This window comes from Seriola aureovittata, chromosome 14 (genome assembly GCF_021018895.1).
Source record: "Seriola aureovittata isolate HTS-2021-v1 ecotype China chromosome 14, ASM2101889v1, whole genome shotgun sequence".
In the NCBI taxonomy this organism is placed as follows: Eukaryota; Metazoa; Chordata; class Actinopteri; order Carangiformes; family Carangidae; genus Seriola; species Seriola aureovittata.
The window spans coordinates 18380827-18400530 of record NC_079377.1 but is presented as its reverse complement, the minus strand read 5'-3'; the positions used below and the strand labels follow the sequence as shown (position 1 = coordinate 18400530).

Here is a 19704-nt window from a genome sequence, read left to right as displayed (position 1 = left end):
ACACAGGGTCACGCTCAGTTGCAGTACAAACACGTATATCCTCACAAACTTCTACCATTGTATGTTTCATTTGGACCATGTGAAGCACTTAGACAAACATTTACTTACCTGCTTAAATAAAAAAAAAGAAAAGAAATAATAATAATACATAAATTGTGGCAAAAAATGTATGTATATAAGTTTTCAGGTCAGTCTTTAAATGCAGATAGGGATATTTTTTTAGGAGTGATTTCCTAAATCTGAGAGCAGGTAAATGAACGAGCAACTCGAACTTTACTGTGCAGTTAAATCATTTAACGTGAATCATTAATGGCTCGCTCATGAACCAACAGGAAGAGGACCTCTGTAGGCGTGAATTAGATTTACGAGGTTTAGGAAAGGCAGCAGCAGCAGCACCAGCACCGGCAGCAGCAGCAGCACTTTGTTGTGTCCGCTTTTTAGGAGCACTCCAGCGGAGCGCAGCGATCGACGCGGCTGGGTCTGGGAGACGAGCTGTCTGACTCTGCCTGTTGTTGTTGTTGTTGTTGTTGTTGTTTCTCCTTGGCGTCATGAGGGGCCGTTTGATTTGTTAGTCTTGTAGTATCGTTTAAGGTTAACTGGAATAAGAAAAAGGAAACGGTCATATTTGGCCTGCAAACGGAATATGGAACTCGTTAGCTGTTATCCACTTTTCCTCCTGGGATTGTTGTCAGTCTCGCTGGCCTACGGTAAGTAGCTATTTTACACTTTATACGCTAACTCACATCTCTGAATCGTCTGTTAAAGCAAAACGTATCAAACGATTTACAAAATAGAAGCACGGCGTGAGTGTTAGGCTGCTGTTTGTATGAAGAGGTGAGATGAAGTGTGGCCGCTGTCACAGGAAAACACGGTAAATTCCTGCTAGCTAACAGTTAGCGCCCTGCATGCTAACAGGGAGTAGCTGTTTTCCCTGCGGCATATGAACACAAAATACTGATTCTCTCTCTCTCTCTCTGTGTGTGTGTGTGTGTGTGTGTGGTGTGTGTGTGTGTGTGTGTGTTGTGTGTGTGTGTGTGTGTGTGTGTGTGTGTGTGTGTGTGTGAGAGAGAGAGAGAGAGAGAAGCGTTTGTTAGGTTAAAATATCACTGCGACATTGGCAGGTGGGGTTTGTATGGAGACACTGCAGCCAGGAAAGCGTCTTGTCTCGGCCTCTGGGTGCACGACCATCACTTGATGTACTGTCCCCGTGTAGCGTGTTACGGTCCTGGGTGGATCATTAACCAGGGGCCTCTGTATGAAGTGACTAATCATATATTTTGTTGGAAAGTCAGTCAAATGTCTAAAAGGAGACTCAGAACGGCCACAAAGAAACAAAAAAATATATATTTTTTAATCATTGTTATTATTATTTAATCCTTTATATTAGTCGTTATTGATTCTTATTATGTAATTATTATGTCTGTATCAAGTAAGATACTGGATGCCTTTATTTCCAATGGGATTAATATAGTATCAATTCATTTATAGATCTAGATGGTGCCCATAGGTACTCTACATTATATCTGACCATCTAAACAGCTGTAATTTGATAGGAGAGGAGTTGTAAGGATGAGATCACATTTTAAAAGACTGTCTACCGTGGGACTGTTTGACCCCAGAATATGTTAAACATTGTAATTATGTGTACAAATAAAATAGGCTTTCAAGCTTTCACATGATTGATTAACAAACCTAGTAATGAAGACTTCTCTTCCGTTTCTTTATTTCCTCTTTGTAGTTTTCGGTATTACACAAGAGCCTTGGGTTGTGTAAGGTATGGCATAGTTTACAGGCAGACTCTTGTATCTACATGGGCGGTAGTCAAACCATGAGAACGCCTGCAATTGCACAAAAAGAGGGAAACCCTTCTGTTATACGTGCAGCACATGCATCAGTAAACATCTCTGAGAATGAGGAGCTTTGTGTTTGTAATTCAGTGGTATTTTGCTTTTTTTGAGAAATAAAACATAGAAAAGAACCATAAGTGGGGGACAAATGCTGCAGGGCAACAATAAATGAAAACAACATTCACTGTTCGGGGCGTGACAGTGCGGATGTCCAGACAATACTTCATCCTCTGACCAAATGACCATTACGCCTTACGTCAGCTCTCTGCTCTCAGATCTGATGTTGTTCTATGGGCGGTGCACTAACGACTGTATAATAGGTATCGATCCTCTGCTGTCTGTGGTCGGGCTGCAGCTAAATAAATGTGTTGTTATGATCCCAGCCCTTAACACAGTGCACATATACTGCACTGAGGTACTGGTCACATAAGGTCAGTACCTGTAAGGTCGGCAGTGCAGTGAGGCCACAAATGTATCCCTGACCACCTTCAACGACCTTTTGTCATCTCTGAAACATCATGGACGTTTTTTATTAATTGCTTAGTTAATTTGCTGAAAAATGATCAGCAGCAAGTTAAATTTCAAGCAAATCTATCTAAACTGTCCCTTAATCCAGCTTCTCAACCGAGAGTATTTTCTCTCATAGTAATGAAAATAATAGATAGTTGCAGCCTGGTCATCAATAACACTGAAGAATTAATGAGAGCTAATTCTTCAAGTTCCAACATGTCAGCATGGATCTGTTGACACATACTGTGCAAATACTGTAACAGTAAACATTTCTACAAATGTATATGTCTGTGTATCCAGCTGTCCATATCTCTTACTGCTGCAGTTCAGCCCTTGCTCATAATGGTCGTACCTGAGGTGAGGTAGCCACTACAGTCTTCTTATCTATGACCAGTCTAAGTTTTTTTTTTTCCTGTTTCCCCATAGCAGTGGTCATGTGCAGTGTCCCCACACATGAAGTGAAATTTGCGAGAGGAATCGAAATCCTTTGAGAAGCTGCCATACTGTTGTTGGTTTCATCTGATGTTGACACAATCTTGATGTCCCAAGCAGATGCTAATGGCCGGTATCTGGGCTGGCATGAGCATTTTTTTTTTTTTTTTAAAGGATCGCTATCTGCTTAATTATAGGCAATTACAATGCAAACCCTCCTCTACTGCACTCTACTGTCCATCTCAGCTTGCAGGTAACCTCTGAAACCTTCATTGACAAAATAACATTACACATATTTGCTTTACTCTTTCTTTCTCATTAGCAAAGAGCAGTGTACTAAGCTTCTGGTTTTTAGCCCCCAATGACCATTGCATTCACCGGTTAGAACAAGGAAGTCACTTGACGGCTGGCCAGAATTAGATATGTCTGCCATCTGGTAGACAGCAGACATATCTGCAGGAGTCTGTACTTGGCCAAAGATCTTTTGTGAGAGAAGAACCTCCACTCTGTATCACCACTGTGTAGTGCTGGATACTGGCACTGATCTCCCAATTTCATTCAACTTTGATTCACAAAGTCCAGAAATGAATTCATTTTGATTCTTGATGATTCAGCTGCGACACAAAAATACTAGTAAAGTGCTTCTGAGAATTTATCCTGGGAACCTGAATTTCTTCCACATTCACCAGTTGAATATACACTGTGTTTGTTGTTATTATAAACACTTCTGCTTGTTTATATGAATAAATATCTGAATATACATTTATTTTATTTTTCTGTACTCAGGTCTCACTTTTAAATGAGTATTTGATCTCAATGTGACTTCCTGATTAAATAAAGTATACATTAAAAAAAAAAAAATAAATAAATGAATACAAGATAGCCAGAGTCAGGTAACCATCCTGAGCCGTGACAGACTGTAACTATTCACACAGTTTACGGGACTCGTGACACATGACCCGAGGCGGCTCACATAGCCAGCTACATTACCTGTTAACTTAAACATGACAGATTCTATGTATTGTGGTGGAGGTGTGTAGACTGTATTCTCTGTATGTTGTTGGTTAGAGAGGGTCTTATGGGCACATCTGTGGACCCCTGGTACTGTATGTGACTCATGCTGTGAGCTTTGATCTTTCCACTGTGGCTTTCACAAGCTTAAACAGTGAAGGGTGTTGGCAACTTGTCATAAAACACGGTTTGGAGCTTTGCAGAATATAGACATCTCGTCGTGTGGTGGAGACTCAGGTACTGGGATATTTTAAAGTTTCAGTTGTTTAGTAATTCGATAATTCCCGGACGGCCTGTACATAATCATGATGAATCACTGTACACAATAGTGTAGCACAACTTGTGGCTCTATTGGGGCTTTCCCACAAACTGACACCTTCACACTGACTTTGCTTTCATTTAGCCTTTGAAGAAATCTACCATTAAAGTGTCACTCAATAGCTCTCTGCACTGCTTGTTTGGAGATCTTCAGCATGAGATGGAAAAATATGAAAAAAACAATCTAACAGCATATGGAGCAGTTTACCAGCTATTTAATTAAGGCTGTCCCGACACATGCACGCAGCAGCTCTGTGCACTCTTGAGGGGCAAGGAAGGGCTGAGCGAATCAACGCACTGTGCACAGCTCTACAAAGAAGTAATGGCACAAATAACAATGTTAGAAATATTTTATGTTATATGATGAGAAGTGTGAATAAATCTTCGGCTTGTGATGAAACTGGTGGGCAAATTTAGGTGATGAATGGGAAACACTGGAGGATTTACCAGTTAATAAGAAAGAACAATTCTCTGCAGACTCTCACGCAAGAGACATCCATGACACATGGAAACATGTGACCTCCTGAGGCTGTATTGTAATGTCCCACCTGACTTATCCCAACATCTAAGTACATTTTCAGTTCACTCTTCTTGTGCGTAACAACAGGTTTTTGTTGGTCAGTCAAGCAATCACTTTCCACTGTCTCAAGATAGCAAATGTGCCAACAATGCACCTGACCACACCTCATTTTAAGACCAGCACGCCCATGGGCGCACAAAGAAGCGCAAATGCGTATCTTGCTAGGCGATTTAAACAACATGCGTGCTGGACGGGAAAGTGACAACTGCGTCGGCCTGAAACTAGCAAAGACACTTGTGTTGGCTTGCACCGGGTGTAAGATAGGGCCCATACAGTCGCATACTTGTCGATTCCTCTGCCAGTGTTTTTGGCGGCATCTGAAAATCCTTTTTTGTCTTTTCCTTTCCAAGAATCATTAAATGGCCCCAGAATATTAACTGATTTACTCATTGCCTATATTCCAATTAGATCAGTCTGACCCTCTGGTATAGGCCTTCTTAATGTTTCCAGAATTGATTCAAATCTGCTGAAGTAGCTTTTAGTCACTTGACCCTTTTCCTGTGGAACAAACTTGCTGAGGACTTGAGACTAGACAGTATTTTAAGTTACTTAAAACCCTCAATTTTCCCAGGCTTATGGTTGAATGGTTGTTTCTTCATTGTCTTCCCCTTTTTGTAGTATCATTTTCCTGTTGTGATACTGAAAGTGTGATTTTTATTTTTATTTTTCTGTTTTAAAGAGGTGAAGCCCTTGTGAGTTGAACAATATCTGAAAAGTGCTATATAATAAAATTACTTCATCATTATAAACTGGAATAGAGCCATCTTTAATGTTATTTATGCCTTTGTCTCTGCTGCTGGGACAAGTCAAATTGTCTGCTGTGAGAAATATGTGTAGTTCTGGACCCTGGTACACTGTTTATTTGTGAACAAGATTATGCAAAAAGTACCAAACCCATTTGCCCCAAAACTTGGTGGAGGGATGACCTCCGGGTCATTAACTGTGAATTTGAATTTTTGCGTTTTTGGACATATTGGCCATAACTCACAAATTCATACACTAATTATGACACAATTTAACTCAAATGTCTATAATGATAAAATGAATTGATGACATTTTATATCCAAAATGGCCAAAGGTCAACTTCACTGTGATATCATAGTATTCTGCAGAAACACTTCTTTTTTTTTTTTGAACTTATTATTTGTTCCTGCAGAAACACTTCTGGCCATTATTCAAAGCTGTAACTCAGGAAAGGGAGACTGTGACCATATTTCCTGCAACTTTGTTGGTTGGCGGAGGCATAAAACTGTAAGGGGGTAATTTTAGTTTTTTCTCTGAGGTCTGGTGTATGTTGTTTGACATTTGCCTTGGTGGAGTACCCTTCTATTTTACTTTGTCTTTGATGTCTCTGACCTTCTTGATGTGTGTGAACGTCATATTTTTTCTTTGTTCAGTTTGTGAACGTGTCTTTAGCATGCTGTCCATCACTTCCGTTTTCTTCCTTTTCATCCCCTTCTAAAGCATTTTGAAGTGACTGTTAGTGGCTGTGGTTGAACTGAATTCTCATTCTGACTGAGATGTACTGTCAACGAAACTGCACTTTCATCTCCACTTCGTTGCAAAGTCAATCAAAGAAAAGTATAAAAGTACAGAAATATACAGTATAGAATAGAATAACAGATTTAACCAGAAAGACAAACAATGAAAGGTGTTGAAATGTGGGATAATGAAAACATATTACACTTGGGTGCTACTTTTTATGTACATAATTGTTTTATTGCACATAATTACTATACAGCACATTGTGAGTCTCTCTTCTTTCTCACGGTGCTGGCTCTTTATTTGCAAAAATAACCATTACTGTCTGGGCAGCTGTGTTTGCATTGTGTTCTACATTCATGTGTTGCATCCGGTCTGAAGGGGCCAATGAAGTTTGTGCAGCAGCAAAGTTTTCAGTCATTTAGTAGCAACCTCCATTTTGAGTCTGATAGCATCTGCTGTCTCTTCCTGCTTCTGATTGACAGTTTTGCTTTGGAGGCATAAATCTATGATCCGTGTCTGTTATGGTTGTTACTGTTACTGAGATGAAACAACCTGCTTCACCCATGTCAAAGTCTCAGTGCGCTGCTCAGTGTTTGGTAAATTTTCCTCAGCTGGGGGCTTGACCTTAATTCTCAAATTTGACATTGGGATCTTTTTGTAACTGGTTGATTGAAGTGAGTCCCCCAATTTTGATTGTAAATGAATAAACAAAAGGTCAAAACTGTAAAGGAGCTTTGAAAACTGTTTGATTTAAATATTGTTTTTGTGCATAAAGTTACACATATTCTGTGCAGACTGCAGAGGGATTTTTAACTTTAATTTTGATTTTATGTGTATGCTGTAGAACTAGTAGCCAGTAAAGGTTCTCTCCATTATTTACAAATCCTTCACAGATGGGGTTTAATTATTGAAACCTGTTTTCAAACTAACTGTGAGAGTATTTAGTGTGATATGTCAAATTCAATATGTCATATACAAGTGAGATATTTCACACTTTTAGGTTGGCTTCCTAAAATGTGCATAAAACTGTCAGAAAATAAAATGGAAGTTAAAATAGTTAAATAATGTGGTTAAGTGTGTGAGAGTGTGTGTGTCTTGAGCTACCTTGTGGTGACACTCTTCAGCAACCAACTTTACTGTTGCGGTTATCACTTCTTTTACAGTACATATGCAGCCATCTGTGATTTCGCTTTCAGTCTTCTCACCTCCCAGTGTGTTTGTTTTTTAACCTCTGTGTTTATGTGGGGGTGTATGTTATCACGTGCATGCACGTAAATGTTAGTTAGCAGAGGAAATGAAACTGAAATGTATGGGCTTTTTTTTTTTCTCTTATTTGAGCTGTCCGATAACAGCAGGGACTCATAAATGTGAGGGTGTGTTCAGTAACTCATCTGAAAGCATTACTGAAGCCTTTATTGTCTTCTTTGTTGAAGTTGAAAATGCCACACCCGGACTAAGTCGAGTTTCACATCTTAAAAAACCCCAAACACTACCTGAGTTTTTACCTTATCTTTTGGGCCTGCGGAGGAGTCACCGGTGTGTGTGGTGTGTGACACAGTTAAATGCAATATTATGGAACACGCATGCTACCTGTAACAAAGGTAAAAGGTCAGGCTTGTGTAAACTTGCACAGAGTACACAAAACTAAAAAACTACTTTCTGCAGTGCTGATCAGACATGTTAAACTCATTTAGTCATGTAATGTTGCTGCAGTGAAATTAAACTGTAAACCACAGCACTGATGTGAGGGTCAATTACCCATGGGTTTAAAGGGAAAACGCTTTCTGTTTGTGTGTGCTCTGCTTTTGCTACCTTGGATTTGAGGAAGTGGGTGTAGGCGGATAGGAAGTCTCTTTTTTTTTTTTTTTTTTTCTCAGTTTTTGAGTTTGAGCCAGAAAAGACATTTGGTTATTTTTCTGACAGATTAGATTTGCAGTTCACGGTTTGAAGCTGCAGGTCCAGCCATCATCTTGACACCACCAAGTCTGCAGAAACTGATTTGTTTCTGCACTTGTATGCTTTTGGACTATTGGTGTTTGTTGGGCTACTGTGTCCCTGTTTGTGTGGAAAAATACTGTCTCAACAGGAGTATTGTGAAACAGTTTTCATGCAGTGCCCTCTAGTGGCAGTAAATGTTCACAAAAGCTCTTCTGTGGTGAGGGGGGATTGTTGTTGTATTTTGCTGCTCGCTGTGGTAAAAGAGATCTGTCAATGAACGGGAAGTGTCAAATTTGAATGCCTCAATATATATGCAGTCTTGACATCTCTGTGTGTCTGTTTCCACAGTGGAGCCGCCGACCAACGTGACTCTACGCTGCCATAACCTCCACAACATCCTGGAGTGGGACTATGGCATACTCTTGCCTGACATTCGATTTAAAGTCACTATCCAACCTTATAGCGGGTTAGTTTTGGTTTTTCCTGACACATTACCAACCAAATATCTGTGTTTCCTTTTTTAAAACAATCTATCTCTCTTTAAAGTATATACATTGTGTGTGTATGATACGTATGCTACACTGTATTGTGTCATAACACTGTATTGTAACACATTTATCCACTTAATCTGCTAATCCTTGATGCTTGTACAGTACTGGTTATACTGGTTATGATCACCAGAAAATACACACTATGTTGTATAAGTATGTCTGGAAAGTAATTCATAGTTGTAGCCAGGATGTGGCCAAATCAGTGAAGTACTTCTAAAGATTTAAGGATAAATGGATAAAAATGCTTGATTAGGGCCTTCAATTGTTAATAAATATTAATGTATATATAATCTTATAATTGAAGATAAGAAATCCTTTATTATAGCTTAAACTTTTAAAGTGTGTAATTATTTAAAAAAAAATGCTTTAACTGTTCAGAACTACTGGAGATAATATTTAATATAACATAATATTTAATTTTAGTCCTTAGTGTTGGTCTGAAGCCTACATTTCCCATAATGCAACCGATAGTATTTTTTCATTCGGCCCTTCCTGCCTGGTTAACACCGGCATCTTTCAAAGTTTATACCCCCAGTTTGTAACACAGACTTTTATTTATTGATTTGTGGTTTTCAGGCCCAAGCTGATGCTGATGTAACTTATGACATCATCAGGGTTTACTGCTCATTACATTCTGTTGTCAAAACTTAACAAAGTTTGTCTTTGTCTCATTTGTTTCTACAGCTCTCTTCTGGTGTTTTGGGTGGAGCCACAAGAGCTACAATTGGACATATCATCTCTCAGTGATTCAGGAAATTCCTATTATCTGGAAGTTATTGCTGTGGTCGGTGAGAATGAGTCTGAGCCTGCCCCTCGCAAGGGAATCACTTTCAGCTATTTCCAGGATTCTCTGACACGTCAGAAATGTGAGTAGTGACGTCACTATTCCCTAAGCTAACCGTGAAAACTTTAAACTTTTTAGTTGGATAAAATAGACCTGAATTAATACACTAATCTGGATCCTGAATACAGAAAATAGCCAAGCGTGAAACAAAGGGGGGCAGAATAAAACAGAACTGCCTCCACACCTTGCTGACATCAGATTAGGGGTCTGTGTCCCACCATCTTTAACTTTATTCTCTTGTCTTAAAATCTACAAAATCCTTCTGTCGTACGATGTTGTCATTATGAGTGACTTATAAGGGGGCGTCGTGTGGTGTAGTGGTCTAAGCAAGCGCCCCATGTGTAGAGGCTACAGCCCTCGCTGCAGTCGGCGCCGGCTCGAGTCCCGCATCGGACGGCCTTTACTACATGTCATTCCCCCTCTCTCTGCCTCCCCATTTCCTGTCTCTCTGCTGTCCTGTCAAATAAAGGCATAAAAAGCCCCAAAAAATATAAAGAGAAAATAAGTGACTTATAAGTAACATATTCCTCTACTTGGGCTTCCATTTCAGTTCAGGCTGTGACATTTCCATTAGCTGAACATGAGACTATACTTTACAATTAATGTTCATGCCATGTTCTTGTTGGTTTCCAGGTTCTCTGGACCTCCCACCAGTTAACGTCACCACCGAGCCATATGACCATGTCCAGTACCGCTTCATCCATCCGTGGCTGTGGCACCACCAGACGCTGAGTGACAATCCAAATCCGAAAAGTCGACAGAAGAAAAGCAATGATGCACCTACGAAAAATCAGCTACCACAGTTCAGTTACGCAGTTCTGGTCGGCAGCCAGGTCAGACAGCACACAGTTTCACATTGTCTGCGTCTTCTTGGTTTAGCAGAGACAGAAGCAGGAAATACTACTCTTAATGTAGCATATTTATTTATATCGCATCATATGCTTGTTGTGTAACATGTGAATGAGCAACCTGAGTTTGCTGGAGCCTTACTATTTGTTGTGTGTGCAGAAGAAGCAACACTATTATTCATGTGTGAAGCCGGTGTGTGAGAAAAAGATCCCAGTGGACAATGCACAGGAGAAACACTGTCTGAACATCACAGGAGAAGTGGACCGAATGGCAGTTAAATCCACACAGCTGTACTGCGCCATGCCACTAATGCCACCGGAGGAAAACAGTTGAGTGAAATTTTATTTATTATTTAGTTGTTGTATTTTTTAAATTTTCTTTTTCTTTTTCTTTTTTTTTGTGTTGCTGCTTACTCAAAGCGTGGCCTGTCATTTTGTCAGTTTTGAGAAATTATGGTTTGTTAATCCTTTAGACCCAAAATGATGGGGAAAATAGGGTCCAATCTTAAAAATACAGGATTTATCCTTTTTAGAGAAAAATATTTTTACATACCTGCATGTGCAAAAAGATTCTCCATGTTTTATTAAATTTGGCAAGTGAACCTTTCCTTTAGTAGATCTAATTTATTTACATTTTAACAAAGTAAAAAAGAATAAGAGGGGGGTACAGACGATTTCCATATTTTGGAAGCAGCACGGTGGGAGGCAGGCCCCCAAACAATGCTGTGACTCCTGTGGGTTCAAACTGAGTCCTGATACAATCTGACTTAAAAATTTGCAAGTAGCAATTTTACCCTGAGGTCTGTTTGGTTGGTTTAACTAATGGTCATTTCACCAACTTCTTCATGCTTTTTCTTTGCAGTATTGTAATAAACAAACTCCCAGCCACCTAGTTTGAGTCAGACAAAATCATGTATTATGTACTGTACTATTAGAATCTGGCACCGGTAGAATCCTGCCCTGATACCACACCTTTCTCTGGTTAGACAGTGTGTGTATGTATGGCTGTCTTTTAATTGTATCCACTTTTACATCTGTTTTGTTTAGGTTACATCATCTACATCGTGATCATCATGTTGATTCTCACCACAACTCTTCTTGTCATTGTCTTGGTGTACAAGAAGAAGACCAGAGCCTCAACTCCATTTCCCACATCTATGGTATGTTCACTCTGGCGCATCAGCTTGTAAATGACGAGCCTCATTTAATGCAAATGATTGCGTTTCAGTGTGCAGAAGTAGGAGGTAAATTTCAACACCAACCTAACATTAATTCCTCTTTGTGTCTTGAAGTTAATCAAACCAAAGCGGCCGGACACAGCGGGACCAAGTAAAGATGAGTTTGCTGTGCCGACATTGGAGCCTTCCTCTCCCACACCTCTACTCTCTCCACACTCAAAAGAGGATGAATTCACACTTACTGTTACTCCCACGTCTGAGCCTGACTTCCGTGGGCGCATCGGTTTGTCAGGAAAGGGTGAAGATGTGAGGGACGACGTGGAGGAAGGGCACCTGAACGATGACAGACATGAGTACATGGAAGGCGGCAACTTGGATGAAGATGGGACACAAAACTCTAGTGATGTCTCTTCTGGTTATGAGAAACGTGAAGTATTAGTTGACATGGGGGAGGACGAACTGGCTGAGGGCTACCGAACTCGTAACCTCTGAACATCGTGGCACATTGAATCTTAGGTCAAATGGGGCTCTTTTAGAAAATGCCAAGTAAAAATCAAACCAGGAGCCTTTCCTCCAAAACAGTTGCATTTTTCTTTTTGGTTACATTTATATGCAAGAGCAGTTGTAAGAATAAAAACATTATTTGATTACATAAAAAAAGAGCTATTTTGATCCAACACCAGAATGTCAGCAGCATAGTAAAACTGTAAATTTTCATTAACACTTATTTGGGTCTCAATTCTAACAGCCTATGATCCATTCTGCTGCACTTTAACTTTGCATGCCTAGCAGAGCTAGTGTGTGATCATCTTATAGATATATAATGTGTTAACAATATATTCATATAGTAAGGCTAACTACTATTCAGAAAATCTGTCATCTGTAAAGGGATTTTAAGCAATATCCTTGCGCAGAATGTAGTGGCCAGGATTTCAGCATTGCAAACGAAAGAAAAACTATATGACTAAAAAGAAACAACACGTTCCTCACTGGTTACCAGTTCATTTCATTTTGATTTTAAAGTTTCATTTATGAGGGAGACTGGCCTTCAGATCTGTGCTGGTCAGCTCCCTCATGTCCTCAGGTGCAAACATTTATGGTTGTTTTGTAGTTTGGTGTAGATTAGGTTTGTTTATTTGTTCATTTTTATGTTTTTTAGAGTAGTACTTTGCCAATGAAAACAAAGGTCATATCTTTTTTGTTATTATTTCCAAATCACTGCATACTGCTGTGCACCTTGTAATAGAAAGAGAAAAATAAAGAAAGATTGTGTTGCACTATATTAGAACTGATCCAATCAGTTATATCACAAAGTGACTTTGACATTGATCCCACTGAAGAAAATAATTTAGAGGTGAGAGCCTGTAAACCAAATCCATCCAGATGAGGTGGAGGTAGTGAAGTGTTTTGGTTGGTTGAAAGGGAAGATGCCTTAAATACAAGAAACACCTTTTCAATGAGGTTGATAGTTGGTTGCCAAAAAAAAATTCTGTGAACCTACTGTAGCTCAGTGAGTTTTGTTGAGTAATAACAGAAACACAGTGTTGCGATGTAAATGGACTGAAAGCTAGATTTCTGCTTAAGTGATGACTTGTTGATTTACCTGACTGAGGTACCTCCTGAGTTTTGAGCGTCCATCAGATCTCCTTTTTAAAACATTTATAAACATTTATGTACAGTTGCATCCCATCTGTTGCATGCACGCAAGCATTACCATATTCATCAGTTACTGAGCTGAGTAGTCAAAATACTGTGTTGTGTTCACTGCAGAATACTATGTCTTCTAAATATCCTTGCCTATTTGTACTGCTCTTTTTTCTTCCATGATTCAGATGCTTGTATCTACTAATATCTACCGAGACTAGTAGCACCTTTTAGAGTAAAATGTTTGTCAGGGAATCTTTAACTCCTGTGATGTTTTTCTCAGTGAAATGAAATGTCTGGGCAGGTATAGTCACAAGTTTCAAGTCTCCTTCACCTCACCTCACCTGCTGGTAGATCAGGCGGAGGAGAACAAGGGGGAAATCGATAAATTATTCCTTGGAAATAAGAATGTCAGTGTCTACATGCTTTTAGTGCCATTTACAAGAACTGCACTTATTAGACTTTGTGCCTTATAGTGTTATGGTGAGTTTTTGGGTTAAATACATTGTACATATTTAAAATGCATTTTGTTTTTCTGGTAACGCACAGTACTGCGCAAAAAGTTTAGACACTAAAAGTATGAAAAATATTATTTCAAAAATAATGCTGCAAGTCGTTCTTATTCATATGAAGTGCAGAACAACCCGTTTATTACAGGACTCATTGTTCTTGGCTCTGAAGATACAGTAGTTCTTTATGACTCTGTCTGTATGTTTGGGGACACTGTCTTGGTGCAGAATGAGCTTCAGACCTCCCTGCTGATATTTGTGCGAGGGAGAAGAATCTAAAGCTTTTGCACAGTACTGTATCTCGTAACCTCCCAAGTTTGTTAATAATGCTGATTGCAATCATGTTGCTGTAACAGGAAAAATTTTGCTTTTTGTGTGTGTTTATGTGTGTTCACATGCTCAAAACTACTGTTTGATTTTTTTGATTTCATTTTACTTAATATCTGTATTAACTACCTTTTCCTGTTTTGCATTTTTTTCTAATAAAGGCTATAATGTGTACGATGTAAACTGACATTCATGTACGACACCCTGCAGCCCAAATAGTGTACCACATGTTATGGTATGTGAAATGCTACTAATTAAGGAAGGGAAGTTGGTGTTTCGGTGTAGTTAAGCAGCCAAATTACAGTCAGGGTATTACTGCAAGACTGACCGACTATTTAAATCACTGCAATAGATTGTGTCACATTGTGTTACTATATAAGGGAAGAACCACGCATGCTATAATGCTTCATGACATTTGAAAAGTCTATGTTCCTTCCTCTAAAACCAGTAATTTGAGCAAGGGGCACCTCTTTTGTGTGTGTCTGTTTGCACACGTGTCCGTTAGTTATGTTTCCTTCCTCTTCACTGTGTGTGTGGGGGAGTAGGGAGATAACGGACTTCACTATTAGGTGAATATCCTCCATTGATTTTGGGTATCTGGTAGAAGAGCTCAGAATTTCTTGTAATCTACAGCAGTTGTTTCCAAGCTTGTCTGTCCCATATACCAGCGGTTCTTAATTTTTTTTCACATAAAGGACCCCTAAACTGACACAAATTAGACCATGGGCCCGCATGTGATAAGATTTAGTCCCAAGGTCCGCCATCTGATAAGATTTTTGGTTTTAGATGTGTTATTATAGAAAGTGTTCAAAAAAGTCATACATTCTGTCATTATGTTACTTATGGATGGAATTGTAATGAAAATAAATTATTACCCTTTTTGAAGGGGACCCCCAGGAACAATTTTACCGTTTTAGCTATTTCAAACATTTATCCACAGCATTTAACAATTCTTATACTTACCCACACTTAAGCTTACACCACCTTCAGCAAACTTTTCAAACCATTTGCTCATTCATTTTAGCCATTTTAAACATTTGTCCACTAACCTACCGTGTAGCTAACCATCATGTTATCCATAATTTAGCAATCTGTTTTAACCGGCTATACGTTAATCTATTAATTTATCTTAACCATTAAGTTTAACCACTTAACCACTACTTTTAGCTAACCATTTGTCCACTATTTATAGCTAATGAGTTTAACCACTTATCCGCCAATATTTCAAACATTTATCCACCGCTTTTAGCTCACCGTTCATCCACTTCCCTAACTTTCAACAATTTTAACCACTTCTAACCACTATTTCAACCAGTTTCATCACATTTAACTAACATTTATTTGTTTGTGTGTGTGTGTTTGTCATTATGAGTGTATGATTGCAACCACAAATATTTATTTACTTGCCTAAACTTTTTCACCATGCATCCATTAGCTATCTGCTTCAACAGCTTATCCAATATATGTATCCATTGCATTTAGCTATTTAAACAATTTGGCCCTTACGTTTGTTATTTGAAACATTAACCCACTACTGTTACCTACGTATTTCAACGAAAGGTGTAGATTTGGTCTAACCATTGGTAGGGACCAACAAGCCTGCCACCCCTCCCAAAAAAATATTTTGGAGGGGTTTTTAATGCCGTCAAGGTTTTTCTAATCATAAATCATATATATATATTTAAATTATAGCCTATATATTAAAAAAATTACATATAAAGCCTGTTGGAAATGGAAAAAATATCATCTATTGACATATGTGTCTAGCTAATAGAAACATGTATTTCATGTATGTCTGTTTATATTATAGACATATGTTACATGAATATATACTTATATAACTCCTGCCTGTCAGTATGTGTTCATATTATATATGTAAATATAAGATAAACACGTATGTTTAAATTTAATGAGAAATTGTTGAGTAAATTATATACAAACATATAGAATTTTAATAACCATGTTGCTTAAATAATGTTGCATTTTACTATGAATATTTCATATTTGTTATGAAATTATGGTTTCATATATCCAGAGGATGTATAGATGTCATAACAATATATCCTCTTATGAGGGACACATATGGTAACATCACTCTTGATATAGGGACATATCTGTCATAAATATGTCATAAGTCATAGTATAATAATGCATAAAAACAGTGTAGTGTAGTAAGGCATGAAAAGTCATAGTATAGTAAGGCATGAAAAGACATAGTACAGTAAAGCATAGAAAAAATTCATAGTATAGTGATTCAAAACAAGGTGCCATGGTAGAGTAATGGTATAAAAATGTCATATTGTTGTAAGATATAAAAAGTCATATTACAGGGAGGAAAAAAATGGCATAGTATATTATCAGATAAAAAGTCATAGTATAGTAAGTCATAAAAACTCATTGTACATTAATACATAAATAGAATAATGAGGCATAAAAAACAGTATGGTAATGCATAAGCGGTCAAAAAAAAGTCATAGTTTAGTAAGGCATGAAAAGTCATGAAAAGGTCATTGTATATTGAGGCATAGAAATTCATAAAAATGATACTATAGTAGATCATAAAAAGTCATAAAAACGACAGTATAGTAAGGTATACAAAGTCGTAAAAAGGTCATAGTATAGTAAGGCATGAAAAGCGATAAAAACATCATAGTATCTACAGGCATAAAAAGTGCGAAAAACTACATAGTCTAGTAAGGCATAAAAACGTCATACTATATTAAGGCAAAAAAAAGTCACAAAAACGTCATTGTATAGTAAGGCATAATAAGTCATAAAATCGACATAGTATAGTAAAGCATAAAAAGCTCATAGTACAGTAAAGCATAGAAAAAATTCATAGTATAGTGATTCAAAACAAGGTGCCATGGTAGAGTAATGGTATAAAAATGTCATATTGTTGTAAGATATAAAAAGTCATATTACAGGGAAGAAAAAAATGGCATAGTATATTATCAGATAAAAAGTCATAGTATAGTAAGTCATAAAAACTCATTGTACATTAATACATAAATAGAATAATGAGGCATAAAAAACAGTATGGTAATGCATAAGCGGTCAAAAAAAAAGTCATAGTTTAGTAAGGCATGAAAAGTCATGAAAAGGTCATTGTATATTGAGGCATAGAAATTCATAAAAATGATACTATAGTAGATCATAAAAAGTCATAAAAACGACAGTATAGTAAGGTATACAAAGTCGTAAAAAGGTCATAGTATAGTAAGGCATGAAAAGCGATAAAAACATCATAGTATCTACAGGCATAAAAAGTGCGAAAAACTACATAGTCTAGTAAGGCATAAAAACGTCATACTATATTAAGGCAAAAAAAAGTCACAAAAACGTCATTGTATAGTAAGGCATAATAAGTCATAAAAACGACATAGTATAGTAAAGCATAAAAAGCTCATAGTATAATATGGCATATAGTAAGTGATAAAAAGTCATAAAAACCTCATAATATAATAAGGAATAAAAAATTCATAGTATAGTAAGACATAAAAATTCATAAAAATGTAATACTATAGTATGGGATAAAAAAGGCATGAAAGTCATCCAAAATTCAAAGTATAATAAAGCATAAAAAGTGATGAAAATGTCATAGTATACTACGGCATTATAAATCATAAAAATGGCATAGTATATTTAGGCATAAAAAAATCATGGTATAGTAAGACATAAAAAGTCTTAAAAAAGTCATAGTATAGTAAGGCATAAAAAGTCATGAAAATGACACGGTATAGTAAAGCATAAAGACCCGATAGTATAATAAGGCATGAAAATATAATTCTATAGTATGACATAAAAAAGTCATAAAAACCTTATAGCATAGTATGATATAAAAAGTGATGAAAAAGTCATAGTATACTACGGCATAAAAAGTCTTGGTATAGTAAGACATCAAAAGCGATAAAAACGTCATAATATAGTGAGGCATAAAAAGTAATAAAAATTACTTAGTATTGTAGGGCATAAAAACGTCATAGTATAGTAAGGCATTAAAAGTCATAAAAACGTGATTGTATAAAAAGGCATAATAAGTCAGAAAAACGACATAGTATGGTAAAGCATAAAAACCTCATAGTATAATATGGCATAAAAAAGGTCATAGTATACTAAGGTATAAAAAGTAATAAAAAATTAATACAGTAATAAGGCATGAATGGTCATAGTATAGTAAGGCATAAAAAGTGATAAAAACATCACAGTATGGTAAGGCATAAAAATTCATAAAAATGTTACAATATAGTAAGGCATAAAAAGTCATAAAAACGTCAGAAGTTAATGAGGCAATAAATGAATAGTATAGTAAGGAATAAAGTCATAAAAATGGCATAGTATAGTAAGGCATAAAGAGTCATAAAAATGACATAGTATAGTATGGCATAAAAATATCATTGTATAGTAAGGCATAAAAATTCATAAAAACGTCATAGTATAGTAAGACATAAGTAGTCATGAAAACAACATTGTATAGTACAGCAGAAAGAAATCATAGTATAGTAAGGCATAAAAAGTCATAAAAACGTCATAGTATAGTAAGGCATAAAAAGTAAAAAAAATGTCATAGTATAGTATGGCATAAAATGTCATGAAAAACGTCATAGTATAGTAATGCATAAAAAGTCATAAAAACGTCATAGTATAGTAAGGCATATAAAGTCATACTAAAGTAAGGCATAAAAAGTCAAAAAAATGGCATTCTATAATAAGGCATAAATTCATAAAAACTTCATGGTATAGTAAGGCATATAAAGTCATACTAATATAAGGCATAAAAAGTCATAAAAAATGTCATAGTATAATAAGGCATAAATGGTCATAATAAAGAAAGGCATAAAAATGTCATAGTATAGTAAGGCATAAAAAGTCATAAAAACGTCATATTCTAATAAGGCATAAAAAGTTATAAAAATGTCATAGTATATTAAGGCATATAAAGTCATACTAAAGTAAGGCATAAAAAGTCAAAAAAACGTCATAGTATAGTAAGGCATAAAAAGTCATAAAAACGTCATAGTATAGTAAGACATAAATTCATAAAAACTTCATGGTATAGTAAAGCATTAAAAGTCATAAAAAATGTCATAGTATTGAATGGTCATAGTAAAGAAAGGAATAAAAAGGCATAAAAACATCATAGTATAGTAAGGCATAAAAAGTCATAATAATGTAAGGCATAAAAAGGCATAAAAACGTCATAGTATAGTAAGGCATAAAAAGTCATAATAATGTAAGGCATAAAAAGGCATAAAAACGTCATAGTATAGTAAGGCATAAAAAGTCATAAAAATGTCATAGTATAGTAAGGCATAAAAAGTCAAAAAAATGGCATAGTATAGTAAGGCATAAAAAGTCATACTAAAGTAAGGCATAAAAAGTCATAAAAATGTGCATTGTATAGTAAGGTATAAATTCATAAAAACTTCATGGTATAGTAAGACATAAAAAGTCATAAAAACGTCATAGTATAGTAAGACATAAATTCATAAAAACTTCATGGTATAGTAAAGCATTAAAAGTCATAAAAAATGTCATAGTATTATTAGGCATAAATGGTCATAGTAAAGAAAGGAATAAAAAGGCATAAAAACATCATAGTATAGTAAGGCATAAAAAGTCATAATAATGTAAGGCATAAAAAGGCATAAAATGTCATAGTATAGTAAGGCATAAAAAGTC

The 19704-nt window shown here is 36.5% G+C and overlaps 1 protein-coding gene across 1 annotated transcript; it reads left to right on the top strand.

Moving 5' to 3' along the window:
• Positions 1-398: 398 nt before the first annotated feature.
• Positions 399-14196, top strand: ifngr1l (interferon gamma receptor 1-like). Its single transcript, XM_056395554.1, has 7 exons — positions 399-707; positions 8470-8587; positions 9357-9538; positions 10150-10349; positions 10525-10693; positions 11412-11524; positions 11657-14196. The coding sequence occupies exons 1-7, from the start codon at positions 644-646 to the stop codon at positions 12032-12034; spliced, it is 1224 nt and encodes a 407-aa protein (XP_056251529.1). The 5' UTR covers positions 399-643; the 3' UTR covers positions 12035-14196.
• Positions 14197-19704: the final 5508 nt, after the last annotated feature.